This window comes from Podarcis erhardii (assembly GCF_964252035.2).
Source record: "Podarcis erhardii genome assembly, chromosome: 13".
Classification (NCBI taxonomy): Eukaryota; Metazoa; Chordata; class Lepidosauria; order Squamata; family Lacertidae; genus Podarcis; species Podarcis erhardii.
In genome coordinates, this window is record NC_138502.1 from 1470065 (window position 1) to 1488853 (window position 18789).

The window sequence follows — 18789 nt, forward strand, 5'->3', positions numbered from 1 at the left end:
GTGAGTGGGGCTGAGAGACTCCGAAGAAGTGTGACTGGCCCAAGGTCACCCAGCATGTGGAGGAGCGGAGACGCGAACCCGGTTCCCCAGATTACGAGACTACCACACTGGCTCTCAGAAAGAGAGAAGGGGAGGAATTTTTCACTGTTGCTTGTTTTCCTGGGACAAAGCCCATGGCTGGGAGGGAAGTGCACGCATTTGTGTAATTATATTATTATTATTATTATTATTATTATTATTATTATTATTATTATTATTAATACCCTGCCCATCTGGCTGGGTTTCCCCAGCCACTCTGGGCGGCTTCCAACAGAATATTAAAATACAATAGTCTATTAAACATTAAAAGCTTCCCTAAACAGGGCTGCCTTCAGATGTCTTCTAAAAGTCTGGTAGTTGTTTTTCTCTTTGACATCTGGTGGGAGGGAGTTCCACAGGGCGGGTGCCACCACCGAGAAGGCCTTCTGCCTGGTTCCCTGTAACTTGGCTTCTCGCAGCAAGTCCAGGAAACCACTCACTCACCTGCCCATCGTCCTTGACCATGATGTTGCTGTTGTGGCGGTCCCCGATGCCCAGGATGAAGGTGGCGACGCAGTAACCGGCGCAGGAACGCGTGAAGAGGTCAATGGCAGCGTCATAGCTGGATCCAGGAAGGAGGGAAACGTTAGCACAAAGGGCCTTGCTAAACACACCAGGATTAGCAGCATGGGAAGCCGCCTTACACCGAGTAAGACCATTGGTCCGTCTTGTTCAGTGTTGTCTACTCTGACTGGCAGCTGTGGCTCTCCAGGGAATCTTTCCCAGATGCCAGGGATGGAACCTACAACCTTCTGCGTGCAGAAGCTATGAGCCAGGGCAGCCCTTCTTCCTCATCGCCTCACCCCAGTCTCTGCAGCAGACCCCATAACTCCTCTGGTATCCATGCCTCATGCCCGTCGTGGATCCCAAAGCCCTTTTAGCAAATTCTCCCCACAACTGCTGGAACGTTGGCAACTTTGTCCTGCGTCATCAAATCTCCCAGTCCTTCCCTTCCCGGAGGGAGAGCAAGACCCACAAAAGCCCCCACTGCTTCCTGACCCACAGCTGGCCGCCGCTGCCACCCTGCTGGTTGCTGGTTTGTTTGTGGGCCTGATTCCTGGTGCTCACGTTTAAAGCCCAAAGTGACTCAGGCCCCCAAAAGCTGAAAGGCACCCCCCTCCTCCTTCCCTGCAGACCCTCTCAAGTGTTAATATCAACAGAGCGGGCTCTCTTGGTAGTTCTAGGTAAAAGTAAAGGGGCCCCTGACCATTAGGTCCAGTCGTGACCAACTCTGGGGTTGCGTGAACATCTCGCTCTATAGGCAGAGGGAGCTGGCCTTTGTCTGCAGACAGTTTCTGGGTCATGTGACCAGCATGACTAAGCAGCTTCTGGTGAACCAGAGCAGCGCACGGAAACGCCGTTTACCTTCCCGCCGGAGCAGTACCTATTTATCTACTTGCACTTTGAGGTGCTTTCGAACTGCTAGGTTGGCAGGAGCAGGGACCGAGCGACGGGAGCTCACCCCGTCGCGGGGATTCGAACCGCCGACCTTCTGATCAGAAGCCCTAGGCTCTGTGGTTTAACCCACAGCGCCACCCGAGTCCCTTCTTGGCCCAGAATTTGTGGCCCAGAATGAAGGAAGCTGCCTTTATACTGTGCCATACCATTGGGGTCCATCTACCTCAATATTGTCCACCCTGACTGGCAGCAGCGGCTCTCCAGAGTTTCAGAAAGGGAGCCTCTCTCAGCCCTACCTGGAGATGCCGTTGGGGGTTGAACCCAGGACCTTCTGCATGCCCTCCCCACAGAGAGGCGCCTAGCAGCTTCGCTGGACATCTTTCCTCGTCTGCTGAAGACGCACCATTTGGCCCAGGCCTTCATCATGCAAGATGCGCACATTTTTAGGACCCACTTAAAAAGTGGCCGTCCTTTGCTTGGAACTGAGTTTAGTGCTGCATCTTAAAAAATGGCTGCAACCCACCCTGGGACCCCACGGTGAGGGGCAGGTAAGGAATGGAGCAAATAATAGGAACAGTACAGACCCCTCTCCCTTGTTCTTGTCCTTCAGCCAGTGGTGCAGAGCGTTGCTGTTGAACTGCAGCGCCCCCTTGAGGCCGCCCTTGCACTGGATCTGCATGATGGTGTGGGAGCTCTTCACCACCTCAATGAGGCCCACGCAGTCCCCGATGGAGAGGCAGCCGTAGGGCAGCATCCTGCAAAGGACCAGGAGGAAGACAGAAGACTGAGATGGCTTGGGACTCACGTGCCTATGGGACAGCCTCTCCCGGTATGCCCCATGGAGGACCTTAAGGTCTATAAATAGCAACCCCCTAGAGGTCCCGGGCCCTAAGGAAGTCAGATTAGCCTCAACCAGAGGCAGGGCCTTTTCAACACTGGCCCCCGCCTGGTGGAACGCTCTGTCTCATGAGACCAGGGCCCTGCGGGATCTGATTTCTTTCCGCAGGGCCTGTAAGACAGAGTTGTTCCGCCTGGCCTTTGGCTTGGAATCAGTTTGACTCCCCTCCGCCTCTTTGGCTTGGAATCAACTTGATCCCCTCCCCCTCTTTCCTTTTTCCTTTCTCCTCCTGTGAGGAGGCTGCATTTTAATGTTTTAATGCTGTATTTTAATCTTGTTTTTTAAGTTGTATTTTAATCAACTTGGTTTTATTATTGGTTGTTAGCCGCCCTGAGCCCGGTCTTGGCTGGGGAGGGCGGGGTATAAATAAAATTTATTATTATTATTATTATTATTATTATTAGGGGAAAACAGGGGATTAGGCAGAGTCATGGAAGGTCAGAAAGTCTATCAGTGGGTGGCTAAATGGAGCCTCCAGGTTTAGGGACAGCCTACCTGTGAATACCAATCATTGGGGAGAAACTGGGGGAGAGGGCTGTGGCCTTCACATCCTCCTGCTTGTGGGCTCCCCTTTGGGGGAAGAAGGATCCCAGGTGAGAAACACCTTGGGTCCAATCCAGTGTGGTTCAGTGGTTAGAGTGTTGGGCCGGGACCTGGGAGAGTAGGGTTCGAATCTCTGCCAGAAGGCCTTGAAGCTCACTGGGGTGACCTTGGAGGCCAGTCACTGCCTCTCTCAGCCTGACCTACCTCACAGGGTTGTTGCGGGGATTAAATGAGGAGAGGGAGAACAATGTCTTGAGCTCCTCGGAGGGGAAAGCAGCATATAAATGAAAACAGTGATAATAAATCCAGCAAGGGGACGAGGTGGCTTTCAACCAGTCCACGTGGAGGCAGCCAAAACGATACAGAGGATGGAGCAATTCCCCTAAGTGGAGAGGTTACACCATCTGGGGGTTTTCTTAAAACTTAGAGAGACAGAAGAGGCATATGAAATTATGCAAGGTGCGCGGAAAAAAGCACCAGGCAAAATAAACACATTTCCCTTTACCCAGGACTTTGGCCCCTAATTCGGAGGGTTTTAAATATTTGTGGCCTTTTCCAGTGCATGGGATTCCTAAGACCTGACCTTTGTATGTGTGAGCGTGCTTTTTGGGTTTCTTTCCATTTTGGGTTTGTTCTGGCTTTTAATCTTTGCACAATTTTTTAAAGACGTACTGGACTCTTTGGCCATTGAGCACAGGATAATCTACTCCAGCTTTTGCTCTGGTTGCTGGATTTCTGGCTGCCCTTGAGACCCAGAAACTCCAGCGGGTGCAGAATGCTGCGGCAAGACTCCTTACGGGGTCCTCGCTGCGGGATCACATTCACCCGGTGCTATACCAGCTGCACTGGCTCCCGGTAGAGTACAGGGTCAGGTTGAAGGTGCTGGTTTTAACTTTTAAATCCCTATACGGCTTAGGACCCATGTACCTACGGGACCGCCTCTCCTGGTATGTCCCACAGAGGACCTTACGGTCTTCAAACAAAAACATCTTGAAGGTCCCAGGCCACAGAGAGGTTAGGCTGGCCTCCACCAGAGTCAGGGCTTTTTCGGCTGTGGCTCCGATCTGGTGGAACGCTCTGTCCCAAGAGACTAGGGTCCTGTGGGACTTGACATCTTTCCGCAGGGCCTGCAAGACAGAGCTGTTCCACCAGGCCTTTGGCCAAGGCACAGCCTGACCCCCTCCTTTGGCAATCCTCACAGAACCCTAGCCCAATGGTTGCCATCAATTTGATTTTGAACTGATTTTATAATGAACTGATTTTAAGAATGTTGTATTATTTTACTGTTGTTAGCCACTCTGAGCCCGGCTTCAGCTGGGGAGGGCAGGATATAAATAAAATTTTATTATTATTTATTATTTCATACCCACCCACAGCCCCAATGGTTGCTGTTTTGATAAGGATTTCTTGCTGGACCCCTTCTTGGTGGCAGGGAGGGTGCAGCTGTTTATAGTCTGGCACCCCGACTTTATTTAAAACCAACCCATGAAAAGTCTGCAACCTCACCTCTGAAAACAGCACTTCTGGAACACACCTAGACACTTCTGGACTTGGGGCAGTGTGTATGTTCTCCAGCAAAAGAGAATTCACTTGTTTTTAAAGCAAAGGTCCAAATGAGGATGAAATAATAATAATAATAATAATAATAATTTTATTTATACCCTGCCCTCCCCAGCCAAGACCGGGCTCAGGGAAGCTAACACCAAATATAAAACAAATTGATTGAAATACAACTTAAAAACAAGATTAAAATGCAGCCTCATTTCAGCAGAAACTCCAAAACAGAGCAGGCAAAAGTCCCACCCCACGACACGTTGCCTTAACGCTACCTGAGGTCCAGTCCTTGGTTCTGCCACATGCTCTCCATGATCCGGATGATCTGCAGAGTCAACATATCTTGCCGGAGGTCTGGGGATCACAGAGGAGATTATTAAAACAAAGAGGTGACTGGAGTGGTTGGGAGGGAGTTGTCCCCTGATGGGCTGAGAGGCTGGGCGTGTGGGTGTGAGCTTTGGTGCTGATGCAGGGAGAAAAAATAGCCGAGAGGAGAGAGGAAATCATGGGTCCTGGCGCGCCTCTTTCTTAAAATGGAATGGGAAACTCCAGAAGGGAACGACAACAAAGGGGCATGACAAGACACAAAAGAGAATCCTTTGGGGTGGAAGCAAGGCTGAGAACGTCCCACCCCACTTCAAGTTAGGTTCTTATTTTTGTGTATATTATGTACCGGATTTTTCGCTCCATAAGACGCACCTAGTTTTTAGAGGAGGAAAACAAGAAAAAAAATATTCTGAACGAAACAGTGGATGTATGATTTTTGTGGTGCAGGCTGTAGCCATGGGCATGCTATGTGATCTGATGGTGAATTTGGGGTGACCCAATGCAAAAATCCTGAGGATCCATGGGCTTTTACCTCCCCCCTCCCAAGCAGCCTCCTTTATCTCTAGCGTCCCTTATCTCCCTCCCCGATCGCTTTCCGATCAGCTGCTTCCTTTCAACATCCCCTTGCCTCTTTCTGAAAAAAAAAAAAAGCTTGATCTGCTTTTTGCCCCTGGGCAATTTGGCTCCAGGGACCACACATTCGCTCCATAAGACGCACAGACATTTCCCCTTACTTTTTAGGAAGAAAAAAGTGCATCTTATGGAGTGAAAAATACGGTATATGTGTATATATCAATTTTGAGTGTTATTTTTAAGCTTTGCAAAGCTTGGGAAGCAGTACCACGGAGGGGTGTTTCCTTGGGTGGGTGAGAGTCTTGGGTAGGATGTTGCAACCTGGGTGAGAGTCAGATGGCTGTCTGGGCTGGGCCTTGGCAAGAAAGAAAGGTGTGTGAAGAGGGAACGGATCCCTGACTCTTAAGAATCTTCCCTGCAAAGCAAAAAAAAAAGGGCTTTTTGCTTTGTGGGGATTTTATTGTTCTCGTTATTACTGTAGTTTTCCAGTTTCATCGACGGTTTTCTATACAGTTTGCAAACTGCTTAGAGACCGTTTTGGCATCAAACCGCGTATAAATGTATGAAATAAATAAAATGCCAAAACTTGCACTGGAAGTAACTCGCAGCCACTGGGTGTAACCCGATGGCTTGGGGTTTTTTAAGGGTATATAAACAGATGGAGAAAATATTTGCCTAAGTGCCGGGCTGCAAGATGTTGTGGGCAGTGGAATCACATCCAATAATGGATTTTCCCATCATGCTTCACACAAGCCCCTGGGGGGACAACTGAATGGGTGCAGTCTGAAGGAGCAAAGGGGTTCAGGAACCTTGGGCCTAAGGGCTGAATGTGGACCTCCAAACCACTCTTATCTGCCCTCTCCCAACTCCCTCACTGCTCCTGGTTTGCCCCCAAGTGTTTCCGCCCAGCTGGATGTGTAGAAACTAGTCTATGGTACGAAGGTAAAATTTACATTCATTGCTCCACCCACTTTTGCCTCTGGCTCCACCCACAACTTGCATGTGGCCCTCGGGAGGTTGCCAAAAGGGGGATGTGGCCCTCGGGATGAAAAGGGTTCCCCGCCCCTCTGCTGCGAGCAATGCTCCCGGCTCTTCTCTCCCCCCTCATCCATCCCTGAGCTCCCTTCCCACTCACCATCTCCATTTTTAAAAATGATCTCGTGGTTCGTGAAAAGCAACTCTGACATGATGTCGGGATTCTCCCAGTTGAGCCACAAGGGGCGCTTGGCCGAAGACATGATCCGGCACTCGTCCAACCTGGAGCAGAGGGGACATCTGGTCACAGCTGTGTGCTCGGAGGCTGCTTCGTTTTTTTGTTTTTTTAATAATATTTATTAAGTTTTTAACAAAAAGAAAAGGGTTACAAAACAGTAAACAAAGAACACACAAAGAAAATACAAAAACCAAAATTTAACATAAAAATAAAAATGAAAAAATAAAAATCCCTCTTTCTGATATCTTACCACTCATTTACTTATTTTCATGACTTCCTCACACCTTCCTTTTTTGTATTCCATTTAAAAATTTGTTCAGCAAATTCATACCCTCTTAATTTACCCTTAATTGTTTATCCTCACATATTCTAACTTCAAATTTTCATCTGATATTAATCCATTCTTGCATATTCTTATTTTGCCTTATTGCTAGAACTACTTTGTTTCATTCCAACATCATTAACATTCAAAAATTTTACAGCGTTTCTGTAAAAAATTTTTAAATTTCTTCCAATCTTCTTCCACCAACTCTTCTCCCTGGTCTCGGAGGCTGCTTTGAGCTGTCCCCCTGCCACCAGCCCTCTTCCGGGGGACCCAGGAGTCCGGGTCTCTTTCCTGCCCCCTCCTTCCCAACCCCCGCTGCTTTAAATGGCCAAAACCTTCCCCTTGATCTCACCGGAGGTTGCCCAGCTGGTGCACTGGGTTGAGGGGACAAATGAAGCCCTGAAGCGCCTCCATGTAATCTGGCCTCCTCATCTGCTCCACCAGGAACTTCATCTGCATCTTGGGAGGAGGGCGAGGAGGAGAGTGGGGACAGAGAGAGGAAGAGAAAGAGCCCCTGAGCTTCTGCAGAGCGTCTCCGTACACAGCTGCAGTTAAGCCCAGCCACTCACACATGACGGGATGCGGGTCTGTGTCCACGCAGGTCTGAGCCCCAGAACCTCTTCTGTTTGGAAAATTAATCACAGCTGAGCTTTCCCAGACAAGGAGCTGGGTTAATCTGCTGCAGCAAAAGCTGGTCTTGCGGCACCTTGAAGACTAAGAACATGAAAACAGCCCTGCTGGATGAGGCCTGTGGCCCATCTAGACCAGCATCCTGTTTCTCACAGTGGCCACCCAGATGCCCCAATGGGAAACCCACAATAGGTATAGGCACTTTTCTACAGCAATAGTACTGTATTTTTCGCTCTATAAGACACACTTTTCCCCTCCTAAAAAGTAAGGGGAAATGTGTGTGCGTCTTATGGAGCGGATGCAGACAGGAGGGCTCTGCTCAGCGCTCCCTTTAAAGAGCCGCATGGAATGTGTGTGTGGCTCTTGGGGGCTTTTCCCTGAGGAGGAGAAGGGCTGCCCTTCTCCCTCCTCGGGGAAAAGCCCCCAAGAGCCACACACACGCTCCATGTGGCTCTTTAAAGGGAGCGCGGCTCTTGGGGGAGCCTTCATCCTGTTGCCCAGGAGAGGCTGCGTGCGGCTATCCCATAAGCCGTCAGTGATGGGCTGCCCTTCTCCCTCCTCGGGGGAAAGCCCCCAAGAGCCACACACACGCTCCACATGGCTTGTGAAAGGGAGCCCTGAGCAGAACCTGGGATGCATGCAGGCTCTGCTCAGCGCTCCCTTTAAAGAATATTTTTTTCCTTGCATTCCCCCTCTAAAAACTAGGTGCATCTTATGGTCAGGTGTGTCTTATGGAGCGAAAAATACGGTATATTATCTGCTTATGTTTTGTTGATGGAACAAATACTTTTTTGGCCCTTCTCCACAGTTCTGCTCCAGCAGAAACCCAGGATGGTGAGAGGAAGACAGGTATGAGGTTCCTATTGGGCCTGCTGTGGTACAATTGTCACCCCTTGCCCTTTTCTAACCTGCGCCCATTAGGGAGGATTGTGTGTAGCAAGTGAAAAGGGAAGACTTAGCTCTACATTTAAGCCTTTAAGTTTCCCAACCCTAATCTGCGGGTTGCCATCTGACTGGATTTTGTTCTGATCCTGATCTGATTTTAGGATGCATTTTAATTGATTGCCTGATTTTATGTTAATGTGTTATACACTTGATGTTAGGCACTCTGAGCCTGGTTTTGGCTGGGGAGGGCAGGGTATAAATAATTATTATTATTATTATTATTATTATTATTATTATTATTATTACAAGCAGGACCTGAGCACACAAGCAATTCTCCTGTTCTGCTGTTCCCAGAAACTGGTATTCAGAAGCTTCGCTGCCTCCAACTGAAGAGGCACAGCATAGCTGCTCTGGTTAAAAAAGGTAAAGGGACCCCTGACCATTAGGTCCAGTCGTGGCCGACTCTGGGGTTGCGGCGCTCATCTCGCTTTCCTGGCCGAGGGAGCCGGCGTACAGCTTCCGGGTCATGTGGCCAGCAGGACTAAGCCGCTTCTGGCGAACCAGAGCAGCGCACGGAAACGCCGTTTACCTTCCCGCCGGAGTGGTACCTATTTATCTATTTGCACTTTGAATCATAGAATCATAGAATCCTAGAGTTGGAAGAGACCACAAGGGCCATCGAGTCCAACCCCCTGCCAAGCAGGAAACACCATCAGAGCACTCCTGACATATGGCTGTCAAGCCTCTGCTTAAAGACCTCCAAAGAAGGAGACTCCACCACACTCCTGGGCAGCAAATTCCACTGTTGAACAGCTCTTACTGTCAGGAAGTTCTTCCTAATGTTTAGGTGGAATCTTTTTTCTTGTAGTTTGGAACCATTGCTCCGTGTCCGCTTCTCTGGAGCAGCAGAAAACAACCTTTCTCCCTCCTCTATGTGACATCCTTTTATATATTTGAACATGGCTATCATATCACCCCTTAACCTCCTCTTCTCCAGGCTAAACATGCCCAGCTCCCTTAGCCGTTCTTCATAAGGCATCGTTTCCAGGCCTTTGACCATTTTGGTTGCCCTCCTCTGGACACGTTCCAGTTTCTCAGTGTCCTTCTTGAACTGTGGTGCCCAGAACTGGACACAGTACTCCAGGTGAGGTCTGACCAGAGCAGAATACAGTGGCACTATTACTTCCCTTGATCTAGATGCAATACTCCTATTGATGCAGCCCAGAATTGCATTGGCTTTTTTAGCTGCCGCGTCACACTGTTGGCTCATGTCAAGTTTGTGGTCAACCAAGACTCCTAGATCCTTTTCACATGTACTGCTCTCAAGCCAGGTGTCACCCATCTTGTATTTGTGCCTCTCATTTTTTTTGCCCAAGTGCAATACTTTACATTTCTCCCTTTGAGGTGCTTTCGAACTGCTAGATTGGCAGGAGCAGGGACCGAGCAACGGGAGCTCACCCCGTCACGGAGATTCAAACCGCCAACCTTCTGATCAGCAAGCCCTAGGCTCTGTGGTTTAACCCACAGCGCCACCCGCGTCCCACTACCCTGATTAGTAGCCATCGATAGCCCTCACCTCCTTCATGAATTTGTCCAATCCCCTTTCAAAGCCATCTTAGTTGGTGGCCACCCCTGCCTCTTGTAGGAGCAATCTCCAGAGTTTAACTACACGCTGCAGGAAGGCCTTTTCTTTAATCTGCCCTGACTCTTCCAACATCGGTGTATTATTACAGCTGTATTACAGCATAACCTTTCATGGACAAAGCCCAAAAAAGTTTATGGCTGTAATGAAATTTGTTAAAACTTTCAAGGTGCCACAAATATTGTTGCAGTTTAAGATTTTCTGGTTTCTTTTGAGTCCTGGGGTTTTCTCCTTGGTTTGCCTACTCAGGATCATAGCTGTCAACTTTTCCCTTTTCTTGCAAGGAATCCTATTCGGAATAAGGGAGTTTCCCTTAAAAAAAGGGAAACGTTGACAGCTATGCTCAGAATAGAGGAGAGGAGTCTGGCCCAGGGCTTGAGTTACAGCAGGGAAGCAGGGAGGGCTTTTAGGACACCCTCCATGGCTTTCGTGACAGCATTTTTTAGAAGGCTACAGGCAGGTGGAGCAGGGTTATTTGGCCAAAAGTGGGGCATGAGGTTTGTAGATTTCATTGCACCCACCCTCCTCCACCTTCTCCCCCAGAACGCAAGCCCTGGACTTAACTCCTCTGAATGAGTGTGTGTGTGTGTTGGGCTCTATTTGGCTCTTCTCTTTGTGGAGGCAATGAGCACCAGCGCGGCTTGGAGGGGAACTTGGGGGTCCAAGGCAGGTACCTTCTGCGTCTCGTCTTTCTTCTCCTGCTTGAGGATGTCGGTGAGGTTGATGAGTTTCTCCATGGCCTCCACCTGCCTGTTCAGGTGCTTGAGGTACATCCCGCAGCCCCGGCAAAAGGCCTCCAGCATCAGCCCAAAGCGCTGAGAGACGGGCTTGCTGTGCATCTCTGACCTGCGGGAGGCAACAAAGTTCCGACTCAGAGCCCATTACTCCCAACCCAGCCCATTCTGAAAGACCCACAACAGCTTGATTCCTGGGACCGTCGCACAGAATCGGGACTCCCTTGCAAGGCTCTCCTTCCTAGGGTGGCCATCAGTCATGGAATATTTAGTTGTGGTTCCTCCATTGCAGGGGGTTGGACATCCATACAATTCTATGTACGTTTCCGAGCACAATTCAAAATGTTGGTGCTGACCTTTAAAGCCCTAAATGGCCTCAATCCAGTATCCCTGAAGGAGCGTCTCCACCCCCATCGTTCAGCCCGGACACTGAGGTCCAGCTCCGAGGACCTTCTGGCAGTTCCCTCCCTGCGAGAAGGGAGGTTACAGGGAACCAGGCAGAGGGCCTTCTTGGTGGTGGCGCCCGCCCTGTGGAACGCCCTCCCATCAGATGTCAAAGAGAAAAACAACTACTTTTAGAAGACATCTGAAGGCAGCTCTGTTTAGGGAAGCTTTCAATGTTTAATAGATTATTGTATTTTAATATTCTGTTGGAAGCCTCCCAGAATTGCTGGGGAAACCCAGCCAGATGGGCAGGGGATAAATATTATTATTATTATTATTATTACTATTATTTGTTTCTAGGGCTGGGGAGGGATAGGAGCTCAATGGAACTACAGTACCCTCCTACAGCACATTGCTACTGGGGAGCCTGCTGGAACCATCAAGGACAAGTGTCTCCACCTGCCTTGGATATTGTTGCTGCTGCGATTTAATTTTTTTATTTTATTGGTAGGCATTGCTTCAATGTTTCTTTGCCCTATTGATTGATATTAGTGTGACTTCTTGTTTAAACTGCATTCTGCTTTGAAACCATTAACACAGCATCTCGAAAAGTTGCTCACGTTTATTCTGCACGCAGCTGTGAGCTGATTTGAGCGTGGATCTAACACGGAAAAGCAGCGTGCGTGCAAATGAGCTGGCGATTATGACGATAATGGTGACAGCACACAAGTGGGAGCTGCGATGAAATGTCGCAGCGCGGCGTATTGTTTTGATGCTTTAAATGCATTGTGTGTACGCAGCCCAGCGTAAATAAATAATAATAAATAATAATAATAATAATAATAATTTGTTATTTATGCCCCACCCATCTGCCTGAGTTTCCCCAGCCACTCTGGGCAGCTCCCAATCAAGTATTAAAAACAATACAGCGTTAAATATTAAAAACTTCCCTGAACAGGGCTGCCTTCAGATGTCTTTTAAAGATAGGATAGCTACTTATTTCCTTCACATCTGAAGGGGTAGGTGTTCCCACAGGGCGGGCGCCACCACGGAGAAGGCCCTCTGTCTGGTTCCCTGTAACCTCACTTCTCACAATGAGGGAACCGCCAGAAGGCCCTCGGAGCTGGACCTCAGTGTCTGGCTGAACAATGGGGGTGGAGACGCTCCTTCAGGTCTACTGGGCCTTTGAGGCCGTTTAGGGCTTTCAAGGTCAGCACCAACATTTTGAATTGTGCTCGGAAACGTACTGGGACCCAATGTAGATCTTTCAGGACCGGTGTTATATGGTCCCGGCGGCCGCTCCCAGTCCCCAGTCTAGCTGCCGCATTCTGGATTAATTGCAGTTTCTGGGTCACCTTCAAAGGTAGCCCCACGTAGAGCACGTTGCAGTAGTCCAAGTGGGAGATAACCAGAGCATGCACCACTCTGGCAAGACAGTTCACGGGCAAGGAGGGTCTCATCCTGCGTACCAGATGGAGCTGGTAGAAAGCTGCCCTGGACACAGAACTGACCTGCACCTCCATGGACAGCTGCGAGTCCAAAATGACTCCCAGGCTGCGCACCTGGTCCTTCAGGGGCACAGTTGCCCCATTCAGGACCAGGGAATCCCTCACACCTGCCCGCCCCCTGTCCCCCCAAAACAGTACTTCTGTCTTGTCAGGATTGAACCTCAATCTGTTAGCCGCCATCCATCCTCCAACCTCCTCCAGGCACTCACACAGGACCTTCACCAAAGGTCCTGCCCCAAGTCCCGAGGGCCGACCCAAACACTTGCAAACTTCCTGCTCAACTCCGCTTCTGTTATTCCCACCACACCCATCAGTTCCACATCTCTCATCCAGGCACTTACTTGAGATGCCAGAAGTAAAAATGCCCAATCCGCTGGTTGGTCAGGGCTTTCATGGTCAGGAATCGAGCCAAGGGGTTGTCCAGGTATTGCTCGTACTTGAGAACCTTCAAGGGGGAGAGTCAAAGGTGTCAAAGGGTGTGTGTGTGTGTGTGTGTGTGTGTGTGTGTGCTTATTTCTAGCTTGTGGGTGCCGTGCCATGCAAAAGAGAAAGAGGCACGGAAGGAGTGCAGCTTGCCCTGTCGCCATGTTGGTCCTGCCAGGACAAAAAGCGCACAAGAGGCAGAAATCCCCATTGTTGTTTCTCTGCACGGCCATGCTAGCTAGGGCTGGTGGGAATTGCGGTCCAAAGTGCCTAGAGGGCACAAGGTTGGCGAAGTCTAATTGAGTTTATCAACTCATATCCCTCTCTCTGTTTAGCATGCATTCAAGGCAAACTTAGGATGAATAGAATAATAATTTTTAAAAGGCAACCATGGTCAATGAAATATACTCGGTGTCGAGAGTGGATTTCATGCTCTTTATTCAGCTCATAGTAGTGAGGAATGGAAGTTCCCCCAGAATGTCTGCTTTATATACATTATTTAGACAATGGGCCCCACGTGATTGGCTAATTCTGGGATTCACCTATAGGCCAATCTGGTTGCGGATTCACTTCCACCTGGAGATGGATTGGGTGGCTCCTGTGGACCAATCAGACTGCTGCATTCTGGATCCTATCGTTCTAGGACCAATCAGACTGCTGCATTCTGAATCCTATTGTTCTAGGACCAATCAGACTGCTGCATTCTGAATCCTATTGTTCTAGGACCAATCAGACTGCTGCATTCTGAATCCTATTGTTCTAGGACCAATCAGACTGCTGCATTCTGAATCCTATTGTTCTAGGACCAATCAGACTGCTGTATTCTGAATCCTATTGTTCTAGGACCAATCAGACTGCTGCATTCTGAATCCTATTGTTCTAGGACCAATCAGTCAATAACACCAGAGATGGTTACCTGGACCAGCTGAATGAGATACTGGGAAAGCTTGTCGTCCGTGAGGCCCTTCACAAGGCATTTCAGAGCAAACTCCCTCACCACCGGATCTGGGAAATTGCAGTCGAGGAGTTCCATGGAGAGCTCAGGTTTAATCAGCGGCCATTCCCGGAGGAGGCAGTACATCTGCGGAGGGAGAAGGAAGAGGCAGGTTGGGAATTACAAGGGAAATGATTTGCAGGAAATCATCACAGGGAACCAGACAGAGGGCCTTCTTGGTGGTGGCACCCGCCCTGTGGAACTCCCTCCCACCAGATGTCAAAGAGATAAACAACTACCAGACTTTTAGAAGACATCTGAAGGCAGCCCTGTGTAGGGAAGCTTTTAATGTTTAATAGACTATTGTATTTTAATATTCTGTTGGAAGCCGCCCAGAGTGGCTGGGGAAACCCGGCCAGATGGGCAGGGTATAAATAATAAATTATTATTATTATTATTATTATTATTATTATTATTATTATTATCCAATCCCAGCCAGGAGCTTTGAGGAGAAAGGTGGCCTATGTCTCTGACGAGACACCCAAGAAAGCTCTTAGTCTCACCTGAGCCACCTCGTCCCGCGAATTCCACTTGACAGACAGCAGTAATTTAGGGAGGGTCTCTGGGATGTTGACACAGTAGTGCCTGGAAGGGGAAAAAAGAATCATAGGGCTGTAGAGTGAGAAGGGGGCTAAAGGATCATTTAGTCGAACCCCCCTGCAGTAGAGGAATCACAGGTAAGGAACCCCTGAGGGATAGAAAGGACCCAGACCTCCAGTTCTCACCGCTCACAAACCCAGGAGTCCTGCCCCATATCCCATCTGCTGTGCTAACCCACTGGAACTAATTCTGCTAACAGATGCAGTCTTCATGCAGGCCTGCCTTTATGATATATGATATACGATATACGATATCTTTATTGTCCTTGTCCCATACAGAACAATGAAATTGAAAATCTACATGAAACATTCAACCCCCCCCCCTAAAAAGTCTGAAACGCCATTTTAAAATACAATATACTAGAGACTCCTTATGCTGCGTTTAGAACCAGAATTGCATTTGCGTAGAAACTGTTTCTCAGGAGGCTAGTCCTGGTCTTTGTAACCCTGTACTTTCTTCCAGTAAGCAGAACCTGAAAGAGATCATTTCCAGGGCGTGTACTTTCCTGCGCTATCTCTGCAGCTTTCTTATGGCACCTGGAAGCGTAGATTTGATCCAAGGTGGGAAGAGTGCACCCAATTATTCTCTCCGCAGTCTTTACAACCCTGGACAGCGTTGTTTTTCCCCTGACCATGCAGCTCCCAAACCACACACCCAGACCATAAGTTAATACACTCTCCACAGTACAATGGTAAAATGCCATCAACAGCTCCTTTGAGAGATTGTTTTTCCGGAGGATTCTCAAAAAATATAACCTCTGCTGTGCTCTCTTCATGAGAGGCAGGCACCCATCACCTTAAGATGGTCCAGTGTCATTTATTCTTTGTTTAAACAAATAAATCACCCCTCCATTTGAATGCGCAAAGCTCATCTAGCAGGGAGGTGGAGAAATCTGGCAGGAGGCCCTCTCCCGCTACAGAGATCACCCAGGATCCCCGGCGCCCACCCACCCACCGGTGTCGCCACAGAAAGTCCTTCTCTTGTTCCGTGATCTCCGAAAGGGGGTCTCGGTTGCAGATGCTTCTCAGCTGCTCCAGCTCACTCTCATCCAGGGAGCTGTCCCGGGCCAGGCGGTTGCTCTGGACAAAGGAGGCAACAGAAGAAGAAGGTTATCACCCCGGTTCAGAACCCCCAGTTTGGCTCCTTCCCATCCTTCCCTCTATCACTTGGCCGGCCAGCCCCTCCCAGATCAGAGATGTGTAGCCTCAGAGATGCTTCCTATGCAGCGGAACAATCCCTGGCAAGTTAGCAAACTGAGCTGCAAAACCGAGGCCTTGTATCCATGTGTCCTACATTTGGTTTCCCTGCCTGGCGCTTCAGCTAAATATATATAGATCTACTCTCTTGACTAGGAAAGGTTTCACTATGGAAACGAGGGAACTTTTCTCTCTCGTTTTCTCTTGCAGCATTGTTTGGTTTTTTTTAATCTGGCAAGAAGAAGACAAAGCCTTAATGTGTTTCCCAGCCTTCCCCAACCTGGTGCCCTCCAGACCAGTGCTTTCCAAACTAGCCTTGGCCCTATAAAAGCTCATCCCCCTTGCCCTCTACCCTACAAAAGGCACTATTCAATATTGCGGTTTGCACAACCTACTATGGGAGATAATGACTCCGTAAAATTCAAAACAGTAACAATGAATTGCACATTTATTCAAAATCCAGTTAAAAACATGTAGCTTAATTCAGCAAAATGGACGGGCTTGATCCAGCGATACCAGCTTTTCAGACCCTGGTAGTCACTTCCACCTCCAATGCCCTCCTGCTGCCCACATGCCTCCTAGTGCTAAGTAATCCCCCCCCCCCGGGGGCACTACTGCCCACTGCTCTGGATGTTGAGGACTACAACTCCCATCAGCCCTAGACTGTGGCTGATGGGAGTTGTAGTCCAACAACATTCAGACAGCACTCAATTGGGGAAGGCTAAAGTGTCCTGTAGGGATGCGGGTGGCGCTGTGGGTTAAACCACAGAGCCTAGGACTTGCCGATCAGAAGGTCAGCGGTTCGAATCCCCGCGACGGGGTGAGCTCCCGTTGCTCGGTCCCTGCTCCTGCCCACCTAGCAGTTCGAAAGCACGTCAAAGTGCAAGTAGATAAATAGGTACCGCTCCGGGGGGAAGGTAAACGGCGTTTCTGTGCGCTGCTCTGGTTTGCCAGAAGCGGCTTAGTCTTGCTGGCCACATGACCCGGAAACTGTACGCTGGCTTCCTTGGCCAATAAAGCGAGATGAGCGCCGCAACCCCAGAGTCGGCCACGACTGAGCCTAATGGTCAGGGGTCCCTTTATCTTTAAAGTCTCCTGTGGCATTGCCTTGTCTTCTCACCCCAAGTCTAGGAAAGTGAGTGCTATGGAACAGGGAGACCGAGTAAGTCAGATGCCCCTTTCTTTCTCCCCCCCAACAGTCCTACGATGGAGTTGGGTCTCTTACCAGTCCCACCATGCAGTAGTTGAGCCCAAGCTCCCGGGACATGGCCCAGTTGGCGTGCTCCTCTATCTCGGTGGCATCAGCAAATTTGACGGTGTGGCTGTACCAAGTGAATTCCAGCTCAAGGCACGGGGTCTCCTACGGAAAGCAAAGGTGATGAGGTCGCAGGTGTGTAAGAACCTAATAATAGCCTGCTGGATCAGGCCCATGGCCCTTCTAGCCCAGCATCCTGTTCTTTCAGTGGCCACGCAGATGCCCCAAAGGGAAAACCAAAAGCCTCCTCTAAGGCCATCCAAGTTGGTGGCCATTGCTGCCTCCTGTGCCTCCATAATTTTTACTATGTGCTGCGTGAGGCCTTCTTTTATCCTGAATCTTACAAATGTAGAGCAAGTACAGGGTCCTCTTTAATGTTTCCAGGATGAAAAGTTGCAGGATTTTAGCAGGAAGTTGTGGGGGGCACCTGTGCTAATTGGCAACGAAGGAGTTCGTTAACTCAGAAACCTTTTGCGGGAGCAAATGGTATTGAAAGCGAGTTTGTGTATAACTGGGACGCAGGTGGCACTGTGGGTTAAACCACAGAGCCTAGGACTTGCCGATCAGAAGGTTGGCGGTTCGAATCCCTGCGATGGGGTGAGCTCCCGTTGTTCGGTCCCTGCTCCTGCCAACCTAGCAGTTCGAAAGCACGTCAAAGTGCAAGTAGATAAATAGGTACCACTCTGGCGGGAAGGTAAACGGCGTTTCCGTGCACTGCTCTGGTTCGCCAGAAGCAGCTTAGTCCTGCTGGCCACATGACCTGGAAGCTGTACGCCGGCTCCCTCGGCCAGTAAAGCAAGATGAGCGCCGCAACCCCAGAGTCGGCCACAACTGGACCTAATGGGCAGGGGTCCCTTTACCTTTTACCCTGACACCATGATGAGCACAAGTTGTTATGAATGCAGAATAAAAAGGATGCGTGGAGGGGCCCAAAGCAGGTTTTATAAGAAGCTAGTAAAGGAATGTTTCTGTGTACATACGTACTCTTATGGAGAACAAATTGAAGATGGATTGCGCTATATCTTATATTATTATTTATAAATCCACCAAGGGTTCTGTTTAGAGCTTATCCACACTTCCTCTGCTCTTTGTGCTTTAAAGCTCCTTGTCTGAGCACCTATTTTCTGCCCCAGAGCTTTCCCTGAGAAAACCCACCCTTTAAAGCTTAATCGGAGCAAACGACGATCCATGGAAAACACAAATCGACTTTTTTCCGATTGAGCGCTAAAGAGTGGGTTTTTGAAAGGGCAAAAGAAACCCAAAAACACTCAGACACAAAGCTTTTAAGCGTGGACATGTGCCTGGAAAGAGCGGGACAGGCCTTTATTCTCCCTTTTCAGACTTTCTTGGAAGGCCAGCCAGATGGTTTTAAGATAAGGTGGCTGCAGGCTGATGCAGAAACAGGCATTAGTTAAAGGCCGCTTTATTTGCACTAGCTGCAAAAAAGATAAAGAAAGGCCTTTCTCACTCAGATCAGTGCTACATGTTCAGGGAAGTTTTTAACTCAATGGAGCATTTTAAATCCAGCTTATTTGTATTCTAATTGGATTGGTGATGTGTGTTTTGCACATATGTGTTTTAGGTCCATATTGTAATGGCCCCTGGCTACAAACAGTAATAAAACGTAAC

At 49.0% G+C, this 18789-nt stretch overlaps 1 protein-coding gene across 3 annotated transcripts in view; it reads right to left on the reverse strand.

Annotated features, from left to right (window-relative positions):
- Positions 1–18789, reverse strand: part of LOC309326711 (phosphatidylinositol 4,5-bisphosphate 3-kinase catalytic subunit alpha isoform-like) — a 40600-nt gene that overhangs the window by 4659 nt on the left and 17152 nt on the right. For 2 of the 3 annotated variants that reach the window (XM_081835619.1, XM_081835618.1), the window contains exons 11-21: positions 17131–17265; positions 15664–15788; positions 14613–14694; positions 14032–14196; positions 13034–13137; positions 10741–10912; positions 7262–7368; positions 6507–6628; positions 4747–4825; positions 2061–2231; positions 523–640 (exon numbers count right to left, since the gene is read on the reverse strand). In XM_081835619.1, coding sequence (XP_081691745.1) covers positions 523–640; positions 2061–2231; positions 4747–4825; positions 6507–6628; positions 7262–7368; positions 10741–10912; positions 13034–13137; positions 14032–14196; positions 14613–14694; positions 15664–15788; positions 17131–17265 — 1380 coding nt within the window. The remainder of the gene's footprint in view (positions 1–522; positions 641–2060; positions 2232–4746; positions 4826–6506; positions 6629–7261; positions 7369–10740; positions 10913–13033; positions 13138–14031; positions 14197–14612; positions 14695–15663; positions 15789–17130; positions 17266–18789) is intronic. The other variant, XM_081835620.1, reaches the window with a different exon arrangement.